The sequence below is a fragment of the Oreochromis niloticus genome, linkage group LG22 (genome assembly GCF_001858045.2).
Source record: "Oreochromis niloticus isolate F11D_XX linkage group LG22, O_niloticus_UMD_NMBU, whole genome shotgun sequence".
In the NCBI taxonomy this organism is placed as follows: domain Eukaryota; kingdom Metazoa; phylum Chordata; class Actinopteri; order Cichliformes; family Cichlidae; genus Oreochromis; species Oreochromis niloticus.
The window spans coordinates 36,044,683-36,063,343 of record NC_031985.2 but is presented as its reverse complement, the minus strand read 5'-3'; the positions used below and the strand labels follow the sequence as shown (position 1 = coordinate 36,063,343).

Here is an 18,661-nt window from a genome sequence, read left to right as displayed (position 1 = left end):
CAGATTCTGTATTCTGATTCTGAACAAAATAGTTTTATCTGTTTTTAAGATCATACAGGCAGAAATGCAGCAGACAAAAAAAAGTTTAAAAAGCGAGGTTCAATCTGGTCTCCTCTGTGAGCCAGGCTGTAGTTTGCAGAGGAAGTCTCTGTTAATGTAGATTTCTGGGGAAAAAAAAGTGGTATTAGTTTTTCAATGATGATAAGACACATTTTAGAAACCTTTTTACAAATAATATCAGATTTATGAAAGCACATTAAAAAAAATCTCCTCAAATAAAGAAGCCATCAGCTCAAGTCATACCGAGTCTGTGAGAAACAGACAGACAGTTCCTAAACTGATTTTATATCACTGCATGTTGTTGTCCACAGCATGTCTTTTGTTTTGTCTTCCCCACGACCAGTTGGGGGTAACTGGTCGTGGGCGATTCCCCTCCCCGTGAGCCTGCTGGAGGTTTCTTTCTGGCATTTTTCCTTCCCACTGTCCCCAAAGTGCTTCGTATTAGGGGATCTTAGGATCTTCCTTACAATATAAAGCGCCTTGATTGAGGCAACTGTTGAAATGTTGACCTGAGCTTCATCTGAATGACTGAGCCCGTGTCACATATAGGCGCACTAAAAATTCTCTCATTCCTTGTGTATTTTTAGCCATAACTGTTCACCACGTTTACATGGATTTTATAATATTTGTTCTACTGATGTGTGCCTATGTCCAGAACACTTGCTGTGCATTATAACCACTGAACAGTTAATCTTGTGTTGAAGAGAACCCACCCTGAAGTAGGAGCTACTCCACAAACAGGGTCTCTGGAAAATTACTAGTTCCTACCATGCAGACAGAAAAAGGGGGAACTTCCTGCAAGTCTTATAAGGTCTTGTTCCTCCCATCCAAACAAGCCTATATGAAATATAAAACTACAGGGGCTCCCTTCTAGGGGCAGAGCACAGCTTTGACCTAAGCTTTGATCCTTCCTCAAAGGGACCTCTGCAGACCTGCTCACAGAGCATGTCGGAGGAAACAGTGGATGGTGAAAACTGTGGACTATATAAACACTGAAAACCTATTGCTGCAGGGAGGATGCAGGAGTTACCCATCTTCCTTAATGAATCTCATGCACGACAGCCGCAGAAACTCTTTACACAACCTTTGCAATCCTTGGATTATTGGAGACAGATATAATTAAAATGCCTGCTCTATATCCCGTTACTGTTCTTGATCTTTTCATCTTCTCTCTTCCCCCTCTTCATTTTCTTTCTCTTGTTTCCATACATGAACAGCTTCAAGCTTCTGCCATTCCTGCTACTTTTTGACTGAGATGAGTCTCAATTTAAAAAAAAAAAAAAAGAAGAAGAAGAAAGAAATACATTTAAGGTTTTGAAGACCAATTGTTCAGTTGTAGAGCTATAGAGCCGAGAACTTCAAACAACATGTTTTCCAAACTGGACTCTGAGTCACTAACTTACAAGATGTTACTGGTCCTGATGGGATCTGATAGTCATAATGTGAATAACCTGCTGAGAGATAAGAATTGGATGGATTTCTATCTGAAATGCTGGAGATTGACTTTCATTAAGAAAGAGAGCAGTTTGTTTTTTCATCTTCACAGCTTGAAGTCTCTTTCTGTGTTCAGGCTCAGAGGATGTATAGAAAGGAGGCTTTATTGAAGCGAAACAGAGCTGCAGAGAAAAGCTGCCAACATTCCTCCGTACTACATCTGTGACCTTCTCCTCCTCCTCCTCCTGTGAAACTGACTCCATTCATTTATTTTTTGTGTGCATGAACACAGCAAGACAGTACAAACAAGGCTCATTCCAAAAATGTTGCAGGAAACAGACATCACATTGCCTTATCCTGAAGTGACATAAAGCTGTCACAGTGTAAACTGCTCCCACCTTGTGGACAAGTGATTTGTCGAGCCTGAAAACTACAATTCTGAATAAAAGCAGCAGGACATCTGCAGCTCTTCTAACATTTTCCCACTGAAACATGGAACAACTGGGTCTGCACAATGAAGATATTTGGTAGACGTCACCGGCAGTCCTCTCACATCAGGTCTTGCCTCAGTTTCTCTGACTGGGTCCACACTCTGTCAGCCCAAATTCAGGGAATAAAGATAAATATAGTTATGATAAAACAGTGGGAAAAGTTAAATTGATCCACAGAGGATCTAGTTGTTTAATACTCTGCAAAATTTTTATTTAAATGTTCGATTTTGGGATATCTTGCTTCAGTGTATCAAAGTTTTTAAAGGTTCATCCATTTTTTGGATTCTAGGGTCATGGTGGATGGTACCTGTCCCAGCTGTGATAGGGTGAAAGGTGGGGTACACCTGCATAGGCATTGGACTATGACAGGGGTTTCTATGAAAAATAATATTATTACTATTGTGACTACTATTAATATTAATAGTAGTATTAATATAAAATCAAATTTATCAGTATTTAAATCACCAATATTTGGGACATGAACCCTGACCTCTGCTCTGTGCACCCAAATATGTACAGCTAAATTTAATAAAAGCAGCCTTATCCAGACTAATTCAGAGCAGATTAATACATATTCATGTTATTGTTTTAGGAAATTCACCAACATTAAAGTCTTCACAAGTTCTTAAAAGCTTTTTCTCCTGTCTGCAGTGACATTAAGCAGCTTTAAACTGATACAAGCTCAACACAAGCAATACTCACTAGAACACACTAGAACAAATTAGAACATATTAGGACTAGGGTTCTATTGGATCCCTAAATTTCATATGATCAGTTCACTTCAATTCAATTCAATTTTGACTCAGACAGTCAGAAATATTATAATTAGGATAATTTATTAGTACATATACATATTTTTGTATCTATGCATAAAAACAAAGCTGACATTTGTGAGACTTCATAGGAGGTGTGAGCGTCACAGCAGATGGCTTTGTGAAACTGAGGATAAAAAACAGAAAAACATGAAGGACATTTTCCTGGCCTGGCTTTTTATAACCATCTTAAAAGTAGAACAAAAAGGGAAGAAAACTATGAATCAGCATACGAACATTACCTGATGCTGCTGAAATGAAGCCGGGCAAAGTTAAAGAGGTTTTATTAGAGACATAGTAAGCATTTTGCAATTTTGCATGATTTGTAAAAGTTTAAATTTCTTCAGTATTGAACAGCAGATCATTTTTGAAAAAACAAACAAACAAAAAAACAGAGGCCAACAGTACTGTACACAACGGTAGACTGGTGCGTAACAAGCAAGCTAATAATGCAGAAAACTGAGATTTAACAGTTAAGTACAGAAAGAGCTGTGCAGGATGTGTGATGGTGGAAGCAAGAATGCCAAAGTAAGACGGAATTATCTGTTTTAGCTGTTTGACGGTTGTTGTTTTGTGAGCTTTAACCTGAGATTAACCTGTGTTTCTGGCAAAATATATCTATATTTAAAAATGGATTCAGACTTTAACGAATCAATATCACATTATTCAAACTAAAATCAATTTGAATCAGGGAAATCAATTTTTCAAACCCAACTTTAACTAGGAGACAGAGTTTATTATAACTATAACTTATAATGTTATTAAGGAACAAGGAATTATTGTGTGGTCCTGAGAGTTTCTGATAAAACAACAACAACAAAAATAAGCAGGAAATGCAACTGCTCTGTTACTGTGTGTTTTCTCGTTGTCTCTCTCTCACACACACACACACACACACACACACACACACACACACACGAAGTTTATTTCCAAATCACAGTGACAATGTGTTCCACAGAAATATGCATAGAGTTAAAAAAAAATAAATTAAAGCAAAATAATGAAGAAGGAAAAAGGACAACACTGAGAGGACGTTAAAGAAAAGCTAGTGTGTACAGGCAGGTATTTAAAGGTTGTGGACTGAACTGACTGAACTGATTTAAAGTGAGAGGACCCTTGTTACACCTAGTCGGAGATGAAACGAAACTTTCCCTCCACCTTTGTTTTAATTCTGAACTGTGAAGCCTGTCAAAGTGGCCGACTCCTCGGTCTGATGGATGCAGAAGCAGGGGTTAAATGTCACATCGGAACAGGTATAGCATAGGTACAGCAACATGACAGAGCTTAAGCTGTAGTTTATCTTCTGAGTCTGATTCAATGTGACAGAACCCACTGACCTTCTGTACTTTTATTTTGAAGTGAGCTTCCTGTTGTCTGTGGGAATCAGGGCAGAACAAGAGTTTGAATCCATCTGCTGTAGGACATCCTGAAACTAGAACCAACCTGGAGCTGGGCTGGACTCTGGGATCAGGTCCAGAAGAGGAATTAGGGGCACTTTAAGCTATAGTCTAGGTCCAGCTTGGTTCTGAATGACTGGAGCTCACCTGCACCTTTGATCCTGATGTCTGACTGAAACTAAGAGCTGTGGGACCATCGAGCAACAGGAAGCCGGTGAGACCGCAGAAACTTCACAGCCAAAGTTTCCATCTGTGACCAACAACGATGCACTGTTACGCACTGAACCATGCAGGTCAAACTGATCTTCATCATACCTACTTATCATCAGTGTGAACACTGAAAACACACACACACACACACACACACACACACACACACATAGGCGTGACAGGATCTATTGAATTGCCCCCTGCTGTTGGCCTCAGACCTGACCCCATTAACCAATCACAGGTTGAAACAAACACCCTTTATCTGGCAGGAAGTGCCCCCCTACCTCTCTCTTCTTCTTTGGTATGTGTGACTCCTCTTAGGACCTGCAGGTCACCTTTCATTCATCATCACAAAGAAACTTCATCTCAGGAATCAGTGTTCCACACCAGTAACCGTGGCCCTAGGAAACCTGACTTTTCCACCTCGCACACACCTGCCCTGGCTATCTTAAAATGTCAGTATCCACAGGCCTCACTGCTGCAAATAGGAAATAAATAAACAGAGACTACAGAGCTATGTCTTGTCTGTCTCAGGTGAGACAGACAAAACACAGCTTCGGAAAGAGGTGAAACCAAAGCATCGCTGGGGCGACCATGGCTCAGGGGCTTGGGAAGCGCACCTGTAACCGGAAGGTCGCCGGTTCGATCCCAGGCCTTTCTGTCCTTGGGCAAGACACTTTATCCTACCGCCTACTGGTGTTGGCCAGAGGGGCTGATGGCACGATATGGCGGCCTCGCCTCTGTCAGTCTGCCCCAGGGCAGCTGTGGCTACAACCGTAGCTTGCCCCACCAGTGTATGAATGTGAGCATGAATGAATAATGGCATTGTAAAGCGCTTTGGGTGCCTTGAAAAGTGCTATATAAATCCAATCCATTATTATTATGATACAAGGTGAAACAGATGGAAGTGAGCAAGCTCCCATACTACGAGGTCCCACATAGCCAAAGTCTCTTTCTGTTTTCTAGATTTAGCCTAACATCAGCGATTGAGATGAACGGTCACATGAAGCTTGTTATCAACTCATTAAGTGAACCCAGGGTTTAACCTTTATGTTTACAAGAAGGGATGGGGCTGGCACCGTCAGAGGCTTGCACTACAAAGAAGGGCTCCATCTTATCCAGCTAACTTCAGGTTTAACCCTGGATTCTCTGTGCTGTGAAGGTGGTCCATTCTTACCTGGGTGTATCGCCATGGTAACTTATGCTATCAAATTAGAGATCAATACAAATTTGTTCTTTGATTTTTTTTTCTACTGGCAGCAAACAATTTTACAACAGTTTTATATGTCCTGTTTTAGTATCAGCTGTTAATGCTTATAGAAATACGCATTAACAGCTGATACTAAAATAGGACATCTACACTGCACCTGCTGACCTCATATCAAATCTGTACTAAGTTTGAATTCTATTTTAAGATTTAATTTTTATTCTCAAACAATAAACAGCAGCGAGTCTGCAGCTGAGAGAAAAAGAATTGAAACTTTTAGGAGCAGGCTATGGGTTAGGCTGTGGCACAGGAAGCTTTATTGTTTCTATGAATACATTTTAAAATCTCACAGTTCTAATGTGCAGCAATCACCTCAGCAGCACTGAGCGTGCTTAGTCTGCTTTATTTACTTATACGGCTTTGTGCCACATATCACCAGTCATTATACTTTAGGGCTATAACAGCAACATATAAAGGTATAGTAGAGGGTGTGAACAGTGTTGAGGTGCTGCAGAGAACAGCCTGAGGAATGTGGCCATGCAGCTAACTGGAAATGATGAACATCAGGAATCCTGTCTGACTGCTCATTCCCAGCCACAGGAAATTCCTTATAAGTCAGTAAAGGTGACTTCAAACTGTTTCTGTGTAGAAGATTCAACAACAGTTAAGCTAAGACCTTACTGATGGTTCCCATGGCTTATGACTAGAGGAGACAGGGATCAATCCTCCAACCTTCTGACTGGTGGACACCCTGCTCTACCACATGAGCCACCAGTCATGAGCTATTTTTCTAAATAATGAATAAAGCATACACTTGTTGGTCCTTCCTGATCTCAGTTCTGCTACAGCTTCTGAACAATAACATCACATTTTATGATAAAAATGTGTGACTGAAATCAAGTCATTACTGGTTCAGAGAAGCATGCTGACTTTTGGAAGAAAGAGTCGATGAGGTTTCGACAATTCAAAATTTATTAGCAGTTCCTCTGTATACACCACTGACTGGTTTCTCACGTCCTTAAAAACATTCTCTGTAAATTAAGGAGGGACTTATGTACATGTTAATGTGTGAAATCAGGCACACAAAACAGATCTGAGCTCAGCAGCTGATTTAATATTTCTGCAGACAAGAAGCCGGAAAGAGAGACAGGTTAAAGGACACATGGCAGAAAGGCAGACAGTCAGCAGGTGAAAAACATTTCTTTTCTTTTTTTAATCTGAGAAAACCAAAGAAGCCAGAAGTTAAAACAGACACTGCTAGAAAACGGGGAGAGGAAACAGTTGGCTGAATGTTGAAATTCATGCAGTTTAGCTTCTTGTAGTCATGGCAGCTGGATTCCACTGTGGAGGCTGTGGGCTTGGCTCTGTCAGGAAACAGCACAGAAAAGCTTGGTTCACTTCATACTGCTTCACTGCTCAGTGACTGATTCAAGTCTATCTGAGATGGACTCTCCACAGTAACAATTATTATTTATGGCCTGCAGCCACTCCACTCCCTTTTTCCTTCTTTATCAGCTGCTCATTCTCCTCCTATCCCTGTATCCTCCTCTGTCACATCAGCCCTCCCAATTTTCCAAACCCACGAACCTCCTCTGAGGTCTTCCTCTTTTCCTTCTGTAGCTCCATCTTCATCATCCTTTATCTGATATAGCCACTCTCTCACTGATTTCTAGTCCATCGTGCTCATCTTAATATCTTTAACTCCAAACCATCTATCACAGCACGTCTCACTACTATCTTCTAAACCTTCCCTTTCATTGCTGCTGGTATGCTCTGTCACAAATCACCCCTGATGCTTGTCTCCACCATACCTGCACTCTCTTCTTCACCTCTCTTTGGATCATTAAGCCCAGATATTCACCTGTCATTCTCTGTCCTCATAAATGTCCTGCACCACCACCTACACATATTTCTTCATGCTCTCTTGCTCTTGACGAAGGCTGTCGCATTTTTCTCCTCTCCTCCTCCTCCTCTCCCTTAGCTTCCCTGCTTAGCCTCTTATGTCCTTGTCTAGTCTCATGTTTTTTGTATTACTTTTCCCTGGAACACTCTCTCACAGTCTGTTTTCTAAAACCTAAAAGAGGAATTATGGATTTGATCAACTGGTCCCTAAATGCAATTGACACCCTTTTCTCAACGAGAAGTCTGGGCTCGGGTGAGCCTGAGTGCTGAAGATATCTACCTATTCGGAACCATGATAACAGGGTTCTTGCTGATCGGAGCTGGCTTGGCCCTGGCTTATCGAAGAATTAAGAAAGCGGAACCGGCTGTTCAAACCCCCACAAGGCTGCCCGCTGGGACTGAAACGATGGGACGAGGCGTGAGTTTCTCAAAATGGGCTCATTGAGTGCAGCATGGATAAGATCTTGGAGAAGCTTACGGCTGCCGTGAATACTCAGAATAAGATCTCTGAGTGCAAACTGGATTACATCTTGGAGAAGCTCACTGTGGTCGTGAGTTCTCAGAATGGGCTCTTTGAGCACAAGAATGACAACATCACGGAGCGCAAGTTTGATAACATCATGGAGAAGCTCACGGCTCTCCAACGGGAGATTGAGAGACCAGTGTTGGACTGTTAGAGCAACTTTGAAATTCATATGAGTTGTTCGCACTAAAGTAAAAACCACCATCACTTCATGCGGATACCCTTTCGGCGCCAGCTGCGGTCTCAAGGCTGGAGCTGAACAACAACACCCTGATAACGACTGTGTTTAGACTGTTCTTCCCATTTTATGCAAGGCCACCTGGGTTGGCTGGAAGACTGTTTACTTAGCCTGGCAGGCCGAAGGACACTGTCTCAGCTGAACTCTGGACACATACACACACATACAGACATATATACACATGCAGATGTACACTCATCCCCCCTCCCCCTCCAAACGCCTTCGACGCTTATTCCCCTCCGATGCTGATGGTGGATCAAGGAGACCAGCGCTTATGCTGCAGGCCCGGATGCACTGTCTACATCGGCTGTCTCTCACCCTTTACCCATCCCTGTTGCTTGTCATGTGTTTCTTTGGTGTATTAAGAGTTTTTTCATGTGCTATGTGCAGAGGTGTTTTTTTTCTGTTCTCAAACTGATCTCCCTGTTGGAGCTCAGTCTGTGGGGAGTTATTTTTTTCTCCTTATCTTTCCTCATGTGGTGCATTTTCCATTGTTATACCTCTCTGACCTGTCTTCCCCATGTGATGTTTTTGTGTAATGTATGTATGGTCGGAGGGTAAGATGGCGCCGCCATTGCGTGCAATAGGTCGGCAGCCTTAACATGAAATTTCCCCTTGTGGGATTAATAAAGGTATATCTTATCTTATCTTATCTTAGTACCACAGCTACTCTCTCAGCAGCTGGTGATCCACAAAGACACAGCGAACCCCAACCTCCTCTATAGTTCTCTCCATCAACACTCTCAAAGCAAACATCACATCTGTAGAAGCTGCAAACAGTCCCACTTTCATGAAAACAAAATGCACAACACTGTGATCTAAAAATGCTCCTTGAATTGGTGGAAAAAAGAGACAGAGGTCTTTACTCAGTAGAAAAGTAAAGTTTTTTCTAATCTGTACACATTATTTTTGGAGCCAAAGAAAGTTAAATTTGATTGTTTAGCATAAGAATTACTGTTCCTTTTTCCTACACTTAGATTCTAATAAGCATTTAATAACTTTAGATTGACTACATGAAAAAAATGACACATTATTGTTGAAAATGCACTTATTTCTCTCAAGATATGTCACCATCTGGTTTGTTAATCGATGGTTCCTTTAGCGTGAACATTTTCAGGATCTACTCCTAAATTTTATAGAAAAAGGATACTTTGGGCTTTGGAGAACTTAAATAGGTCCCATGAAAACTAAGACTGTGTTTTCCTGTAATCTGTGATTATGGTTAAGAGGTTAGTCTCCATCAGGAAAAACAATGTGGTATGGTACCTGCAGTTGCTGAGCTCCCACAGCTCAGAGGCGAAGAATCTAACTGGTAGCTACAAGAAAACACAGATTTTCATTTTTACTTCAACAAGCTGTAAAACACTACATGTTTCCACTTCGTGCTGCTCAGAGAAGAAGTAGATTTGACTCGGTCTGAAATGTGTTTGGCTGCGGATGTGATATGAAATTTACCCTGTGTGGTGGCGGGGGTGGCGTCATCTGACTGGTCCAGTTCGCCAGCAGGTGTTGCTGTAACAAGCATAAGAATTAAGAACCTGAAGCTGCAGTGACGCAAAGTCTGGTTTTGCTGTGGCTCCCTTCATCTGAACTCTTAGCCTTATTGTCTGCTTCCTCTAATCCCAGTTGAGATTTTCAAATGAAACTCATCTGATATCTGTGTGAATGTTTTCAGTCATTAGCATCTTAAATCTTTGTCTATTAATGACTTTGAATTCTTTAAGTTTTTTTAAGTTTTAAGTCTTTGAACTCTTCACGAGTGTTTTCCATGTCAGCCTCTGATTTTTCATTCTGGATTTTCCGATTGCTGTTTGGGACCACATGAATCTGTGAGATAAACAACACCAGTTCACCATTTTTTACCTTCAGTGGAGTCCAGACCATCATCAATTTCATCAGGTTCTTCAGTATCTGTATTTTCAGAATCATCCTGGAAATCATCCTCCACCTCCTCCTCTTCCTCCTCCTTTATCTCTTGCGCCTCCTCATTTTCTTCCTCCAGTTCCTCCTGCTGCTCCTCCTTCTCATCCATATCTTCCTCTTTCTCTTCATTTTCCTTCTCTAACTCTCCCTTCTTCTCCTCTTCTGCCTCTTCCTCCTCTTTATCCCCATCTAGCTCCTCCTCTTTCTCTTCATTTTCCTTCTCTAGCTCCTCCTCCTCTGGCTCTTCCTCCTCCTTATCCTCCTCTAGCTCATCCTCCTCCTCTTTCTCCGCCTCTAGCTCATCCTGGTTATCCTCCCCTAGTTCATCCTGATTATCGTTCTCTTTTTCCTCCTTCTCCTCCTCCACTTCTTTGAACTCCTCCTCATTTTCCTCTTCTGTCTCTTCCTCCTCACCCTCTTTCTCCTTCTCCTCTACCTCCACCATGTCTTCAGTCTCACTGTCGTTCATCTTGCTGTCTTCTTCAGCTGGAGTTACACTTTCCTCTTTGCTCTCCTCTTCTATGATAGGCACCACCTCCCCCTCCTCCTCCTTACTGATATCTTTTTCACTCATTTCATCTCCCTTCTCCTTCACTTCCTGCTCTTCATCACTCAATGCCTCCTCATCATCATCTTTGTCACCATTAGGTGCTGGCTCAGACTCTGTGCTGGTGTCGGTGCTGGTGTCGGTGCTGTTTTCGGGCGCAGGCTCTTCAGTCTCTGTGGATTGCAGATAATCATTATGTCTGTGATAACCATGAGGAATCAGCTCACTGTCCTACAACTGTGCTTGTACACTGAAAGTAAAAACAACTTTGTTATGAATCATGGATTCTGCTTCAATAAGAGCTGTAACACTCGTTGTGTGTGTGTGTGTCGTTTAACAAACTTCCTGAGGACGTCACCCAAAGTTGGAAGGAGGACACATGCTGAACTGCTTTTGTATCACGCTACACTCGCTCATTTCTTAATGATTGACAGACCTTTCTCTTTACTGAGGTCACTGATTCTCACTCTTTAATGTGTGTCAACACCAACTCAGCTCAACAGATGATCATTCCACCAGGTAATGTGTGCCAGCTCTGAGTTGTTAATTGCTCAGATATACTCATATTAATAATCATCATATTAATAAATTAGCTGATCTTTTTATTGCTGACTTTCTAAAATTGACAAGACTGCCATTTGGCTTAGAAATAAAGTGAACCTTGACTTGCACATTTCTGTGGCTTAGATATCTATGACATAGTCGGCAAAGACCAGGACCCCTTCAGAATTTTACTTGTTAACAACTTTCCAGCAGTTACATATGCACTACTCATCCACAAGTTTGTTAAATGGTAAAAAGTGCGGTTCTTATACAGCACTTTACTAGAACACTCAAAGTGCTTTAGTCAACACATATTGTTGGGGAGTAACGGAATCCAGGTACCAGGTTTACGTTTTTAAAATACAAAATATGAGTAACTGTTTTCCATTACAGTTACTGCTTAAATAGGTGAAATTTGAACACAGTTACTTTGTTGAAATAAATGGATTACACGGCGGTCATTACCTGTTTCATATGTTAGGCTATCCCCTCTCTAATTTTGGTAATTCCACACAATAAAAGGCTTTAATGTAAGCGTCCTGTTAATGTTGGTGGCGTCAATTGCACAGTGGACCTGGAGCCAGCAGTGCATGGGCAGGAATGCATTTCTTACGTGGAAATTCCGACACCACTTCACATTTAAAGAAGAAAGGGATGGGCGAAATCTGAGCGTTCAATGCAAACTCTGTTTGCCAGCAACCAAGCCGCTCTCAGCGTCAAAAGACTCCACCCTAAAGAAACGTCTGGGAGTTAGTTTTTTTTTTAAAAACTAATGTTAGCCTACTGCAACTACCTTGCAGTTGTGGCAGCTATCCAGGTTATGTGCCACTTCAGTATCTTTGATGTGCTATTGCTGTGTGATTTATTACTATTACTGAAGGCTGCATTACAACCTGCTAGCTGTAAATAATCATGTGCAGTACTGAAAGCAGACAGAAAGAAAACATATTACTGATACAGAAATTTTTTTTTTCTATACGAGATCGCTGCAAAAAGTGCAGCCTTACCTAATGTCCACCCTACTGTTACTCATTTTATATTAGGATTTAAAAATCTAGTTGATATTGCTTTCAGAACTGCACATTACTTGCAGCTACCAGGCTGTTAATGCTATCCATCAAGCCTAACAGTCTGCAGTCTATGAATTAACCTCAGCTAATGGCAACAATGTTAGCTGGGTGGCAAGTAGCCTTTAGTAATAGTAATAAATCACACAGCAATAGTGCATTCATGTAGTTGTAAAAAGCATGACAATATATCAAGTAATCCAAAATGTTGAGAATACTTTACTCACATTGAGTATCTTAATGGAATATGTTACAAACTACATTTTGGGCCATGTATCCTGTAATCTGTAGTGGAATATATTTTAAAAGTAACCTTCCCAACAATGTCAACACACCTCATTCACCCATTCACATCCATTCTTACAAACTTTCGTTTCTATGTCTAAGTGCTTTCACAGCAAAATTAATGAAGAGAGGAGTAGTTTGGTGTAGCGTTTCTTATGATTATAGACTACTTTTCTGTTAAAATATCTTACACAAGTCAAAAATAGTAGCATATACAATTATAATACAGTAGTTACGCCAGAACAGTTTGAAATTAAACAACACAAAGAGTTAAAGGAGGTTAAACAGAGATGTGTGAAGCATTTCCTGCTTTTAGGAGGAACAGTCTTTACTGCTGACTGTTATCATCCTTTTAACACTTTAGTGTCTATCACATAGATTTTCTATTTGTTCCTCATTTTTCCTCCAGTGTGCGATTTTTAAAAACAAAACCACGCCCTAACCTTGTGTTTCAGTCTCCTCTGAAGGATCTGAAACAAAGGTAAAAATGTTTTTCCTTGTATGTTTTTAGAAAATTTTACTTCCTCATTCTACCTTCATCTCTCAGCTTGCTTGCTCTCAGTCTCAGTCCATCAAGTTTAAGAACGTTTAAGAAAACTAAAGACAGGAAAATATTTACCTTTTGGCTGTTCTGCAGCATCTACGGAGATAAACACGTGTAAAGATGTATACAATGTAGATTCTTTAAGCAACATTTTAAGCAACATTTCAAAACTAGCTCCTTCCTGCACGCTTAAGCCAAACCCACCAAAAAATATGATGAGATTTCCATGTTTTACTGGGTTGTAGTCAGCTGGACAGCGAGGTGAAAAAATTACCTTCAGTTTCTTCAGGAGAATCTTTAATGTCACCTGAGAAAGATATAAATAAAACTTGAGTGATGCTTTGTGTGTGTTTTTTGTCATTTGTGTCTCAGCATGAAACAACAGACTGTCTCCGCTTACCTTCATCGCTGTCAGCTGTAACATCAGCTTCATCTGAACCACCTTACATGAAAGAAACAGAGTGAGAACAAAATCTGGGTAATTATTTGATTAATTCAGACTTCAAAGTGGATTTTAAGTTAAAATCAGCTTTATTACACTCACTGACCTGGTGGCTCAGTGGCATCAACTGAAGGAGCTGAAACACACAGAATGTTAAATGGACTGATTCTTATATAGTCTTCTTATACAGAGCCTTTCTACTCTTCACTTCACATAAACATGCTTATGCTTACGTGCTTTGTATCGAACATTCACACACATTCATGGTGCGAATGGAGAGAAACTTGGGGTTAGTATCTTGGCCAAGGATATTTGCATACAGACTGGAGCAGTCAGGGATCAAGTCACTGACCTTCCCATTAGTAGATGACCTGCTCTACCTCCTGCTACAGCAGTCCCATAGACAGATAGGTGAACACACACACAGTAATTAATGAGTTAAACAATCTCAGGTTAGACATAAAAAAAAGAAATTCCCTTTCGTCCCAGCAGGAGGTCTAGCCTTTCAAGCTTGGGTCCTCTACCAGAGGCCTGGGAGCTTGAGGGTCCTGCACAGTATCGTTGCTGTTCCTAGGTTTGCGCTCTTCTGGACAGAGATCTCGGATGTTGTTCCTGGGATCTCCTGGAGCCACTTGCCTAGCTTGGATGTCACTGTACAGAGTGCTCCGATTACCACTGAGACCACTGTTACCTTCACCCTTCACATCTTCTCGAGTTCAGCCCAACTTTTTGTGTTCCTTCTTCCTGATGTTGCTTTTATTTCGTATAGCTACATCTGATTACTGCCATTTTCCTCTGCATTTCCTCTTTTTCCTCTTCATTTTCCATAGTAACAGTGGAGAACACTGTTACTATGGTTGGTTAGCTATCACCAGTTTGTCTGTCTGTACCTGGAAGACCCACCCCGGTGTTGCATTTTGACCTCGGGACTTCGAAGCCATACTCAGCACAGATGTTTCTGTATACTATGTCAGCTACTTCGTTATGGTGCTCTATTTATGCCCTGCCTGCTGGTATCTTATACCCTGCTGTGATGTCCTGGATTGGGCATATAAAGCTAGACTCTGTCATAGCTCTGCGCTGAGCCAGAGGATCAGTCAGCTGCGTTTGTGTCTGACCAGATGTGCAGATGCTCATTCCTCCTTCTGTGTCTGGACATAAAACAGTAGACCAGCTCCTAAAACCTTCATCTCACCTTCATCGCTGTCAGTCATGGCATCACCTTCATCGCTGACGTCTGAATCAGTTTACAGAAAAAACATGGTAGAGTTTGGATTAAGCGATGCAACGATGAACTGAATCACAGCTGTAATCTGCATTAGATTTATTTTAAATTAAAAATTTTAAAAAAAATTACACTCCAGGCTCCACTGACCTGGTGACTCAGTGGCATCGACTGAAGGAGCTGAAGCACAGAGAGAGAGAGAGAGAGACAGGTGAGCACACAGATGGGTAAGGAGACAGGTAAGCAGAAAGATCAGTAGAAAAGTTACCTTCAGTTTGTTCTTCACTTTCATGAACATCTGTGGAAACAAAAAAAGAATTATGTGCTGGTGTGTGTGTGTGTGACTAGTAAAAATTGTGAAGTGTGTGTTGCATTGTTACCTGGCTCTGTTGTCACAGGTTCACTTGTCCTGCCACCTAAAAACAAAAGCAACAGAATAAACAATAGTGTGTGTGTGTGTGTGTGTGTGTGTGTGTGTGTGTGTCTGTGTCTGTGTGTGTCTGTGTGTGTGTGTGCACTACCATTCAGGTGCTTCAACAGATGCACAATTCTCTCTGGAACAGAAAAAAAACACACTTTCATATAATGACATCTGAGGTCTGTAGGGGGTGCTCACTGCTCTGTACAGCAGTGCTGCACCCTGATTGAGCACTCTGAATGGAATTGTTTTTGAAACGGCAGGATCAAAGATCAAATCTTTAACTGATGCAAGTGACCTTATATTTACCATCTTCTGAGTTTCTCTCTGGAAGAAAAAGAAATGAAAGATGACATCAGACACATTGACCTCATGTTTCATATCATATCATCATAACTGATGATTACAAGCTTTTAATACCAATGACCCTTAATTAGGTCACTGCAGTTAATACAATCTGTAAAATAAATCTGTAAAAACACTTGAATTGTTAAATAATTATAAGTTCATATAAAAATACAGACTGATAAACCTGATTGAATAATGATAATGATGTCATGGCTTACTCTGGACTGGAGCTGCAAGTGAAACAGCAACGAGCACAAAGAGCAGCAACACAGTTGACCTGCAACACACACACACACACACACACAATTTTCAATGCAAAGTGATCACGTGATTTGACTGCAGCCTGTTTGCATAATTTGTCTATCTTGGTAAAAACATGAAGAACAAAAGCTTTTCGATGAATCAGTTGCTGTGGTTTTGACATGTTTTCGATGTTTTTGCTAATAGTCTAAATGGAAATTTAAAGCTAACTGTAAATCTGAACATAAGAACAGGGACAGATTTATCAGGAAACCTAATCAAAAGCAATGATTTTAGGACTTCCCTCTCAACACAACTGCAGGAAAGAAACTAAAGAACATGAAGTGATGAATGCGAGGTGATCAATCTCAGGTTAAATGACTGGGCTCCTTTGTGTCTCCTCCTCAGAAACACACAAAGCGTCTATTCTTTACCAACATATAGCAAGCCAGCGCAGAGAAGCTTTAAGGATCAGTGCTGACTGTCAGTGAGAGGAAACAGGATTTATTCAGCCAGCAAACAACCCGAACACGGCCTGAACTCAGACAGCAGCACCACACAGAGCCAGACTTCACGCTGTAGTTTACTTTGAAATTATTTCACCTCTGTGTGTTACTGTACAACATGAAACAGATCAAAGGTTGAAAAGGACCTCTTGAAAAACTCTGAAAGTCATCGGCTTCATGATTTTCTCCAGGCAGAGACCAGGGATGCCTCTTGAGCTTTGTGAAACCATTTAAAGCGGTTCAAAGTTTAAAGACAGTCTTGACCCAACAGGCTCATTTGTAGCTAAAGAATGAACTCACCGCTGCAGCATATCGGTAATCCGCAGGTCGATGGAAGCTCTGATCAGGTGAAACTTCAGTGTATTTAAACTCGACTGAAAGAGAGCAGCAGCTTTTTATACTCCTCCTCTTCCTCCTCCTCCTCCTCCTCCTCTCCCTCCTCCGATCACCTGGGCATCTGCACAGACTCACTTTGAGCTTCTTTAAAAGTGCCCTGTTTACATTCAGAGCACAGAATTAAATCCAGATTATTCCAGACCCTGTGGTGAATCAGCATGAAACGCAAAAAGATGCAGGGTTAGAACAGAACACCATTCACTTATTGTTTATAATGAAACCAAAGTGGCGGTCTCAGAGCTGCTGCTTCCTTTAAATGACCCTTGCCCTCTCACATCAGCAGGTCCCGACTCCCATGACTTTGTTCATCATTAAACTGAACTCCAGTTAATGAAGACTTTAACTCGTTTCTCCTTGCAGAATGTTTTTTCGTGTTTTCTAAATTCACCTTCAGCTCCTCGTGCTTTCGTGTGATCAGCATTAAATTACTCTGAGCTGATTGTTATCACAGCACCAACGTTTGAAACGTAAAGCTGAGACAAAGCATCGTAACCACGTCTAACTTTTCCACCAGGAAATGTCTGGAATGAAGATGTCTTCAGACATGAACCGGTTGGACCATATAAACAAAGAGCATCTTCTTTTCCTGTTCACTTCTGTATTGTTGATCTTTTGTTTTTAGATTTTTTATGAATCTGTATAGAACTATTTTTTTGGCTGGACTGGTACTTGTATAGTATGTGTCTAAACAAGGTATTTTACATTCACACACACTCACACTCAGAGTTCAGTAGTTCCCCTTCAATATTCATATTGGAGTAGCTGAAGATCAAACTACCAACCTTTTAATTGTTAGATGATCTGCTCTCCCTCTATCCAAAAGTTGTTTTATAATTTTAAATGGTTACAATGAGTTCTGAGTTCCAGTGTTGAAAAGAAGTGAAAGAATGAACTTATTTGACTTTGAGACACTCCTTGTAAGCTTTAACATGACCTCTGACCACTGTCGCAGCATGATAGAGTGCTGACTCTGTTAAAACAAAGAGCAGGTTTGGCGCTCACAGTGTGGGCGAACAAATATAGTAAACCTGCAGTGCTGATTATGCAAACATGATGTCAGATTTACTGACTACAGATCTGGCAGTAACTATGTGGTGGGCGGGGTCTCTGTGAAAAAATTTTATTTACTGTAAATTATCCTCATGAGTCATGAATTCATTCGTGCAGCCAGCCATTCACACTTCTGGAAACTAGTTGCACCAGATTCCAGACCAGTTTACAGTCAGCACACCAGGACTGAAAAAAAATGACGTGAGCTTTACAGAAACTTTCTAGTGAAAGCTGGGTCTTATTAGCAGAAACATTCCAACTTGGATGGAGCAGCTCTCATTTCTAGAAATCTGACCAAATTAATAATACATTGTATTCTACAGTGTATTACTGTATTATTATTCTACATCTAAGTCCATGACAGGGCTGGACTGGTACTTGCCAGGTGGGCTTGCACTTGCGGGCCGATGGGTCAATATAATTTTTTTTTTACTTTTTTAACTTATAATTATACAGGGTACAGGCTTCATTCTTAATACTGACAATGGATTGCCCAATCAAATCTCTTACCACAACTGGCCCCTTACCTAACTTCCCTGTGTGCTTGTGCACTTTGTAGAACAGACTGTAGTGTAGAAGTGGTTGAAGAGCTGAAAAGCTGAGAGAAAGAAAGAAACTAGAAACAGATGCAGAAACGTGTCAGTTTAACAGATGTGTTAGCAGCTGCACAGTCAACAGTAGTATCCAACAACAACTAATATAAAGCCCCTGCCATCACAAGAGGCAGCTGTTGCTAGCATTAGCTATTAAGAAGTGCTGGATGAGTCCCAATAAAAGAGTGGGGAAAAGACAGAGGAAGGCATAATTAATATGGTAAGAAAAAAGATGAAGGGACATAATTAGGAAGGAAGAA

The 18,661-nt window shown here is 40.9% G+C and overlaps 1 protein-coding gene across 3 annotated transcripts; it reads right to left on the bottom strand.

The window, feature by feature from the left end:
* Window positions 1–6,565: 6,565 nt before the first annotated feature.
* LOC100706277 (cilia- and flagella-associated protein 251) lies at window positions 6,566–16,803 on the bottom strand. 3 transcript variants are annotated; one of them, XM_005465296.4, is made up of 16 exons: window positions 16,663–16,803; window positions 15,835–15,893; window positions 15,578–15,595; window positions 15,372–15,404; window positions 15,231–15,266; window positions 15,119–15,148; window positions 15,001–15,030; window positions 14,821–14,862; window positions 13,732–13,761; window positions 13,584–13,625; window positions 13,458–13,490; window positions 13,259–13,279; window positions 10,138–10,917; window positions 9,730–9,786; window positions 9,541–9,590; window positions 6,566–6,975 (listed from the first exon to the last, which is right to left on the bottom strand). In XM_005465296.4, the coding sequence occupies exons 1-15, from the start codon at window positions 16,671–16,673 to the stop codon at window positions 9,580–9,582; spliced, it is 1,233 nt and encodes a 410-aa protein (XP_005465353.1). In that variant the 5' UTR covers window positions 16,674–16,803; the 3' UTR covers window positions 6,566–6,975; window positions 9,541–9,579. The 3 variants fall into 3 exon arrangements, with proteins under 3 accessions (XP_005465353.1, XP_013122737.1, XP_019206604.1); XM_013267283.3 differs by lacking the exons at window positions 13,584–13,625; window positions 13,732–13,761; XM_019351059.2 differs by lacking the exons at window positions 13,584–13,625; window positions 13,732–13,761 and having other exon boundaries at window positions 14,848–14,862.
* Between the last annotated feature and the right edge of the window lie 1,858 nt (window positions 16,804–18,661).

What these genes read in the sequence shown, in the direction of transcription:
- LOC100706277 (XM_005465296.4), bottom strand. An exon ending in ACCTGTGACAACAGAGCCAG is followed by an intron (nt 15,149 to 15,230) that starts GTAACAATGCAA and finishes TTGTTTCCACAG; the next exon opens with ATGTTCATGAAAGTGAAGAA. An exon ending in TTCTCCTGAAGAAACTGAAG is followed by an intron (nt 13,280 to 13,457) that starts GTAATTTTTTCA and finishes TTATCTCCGTAG; the next exon opens with ATGCTGCAGAACAGCCAAAA.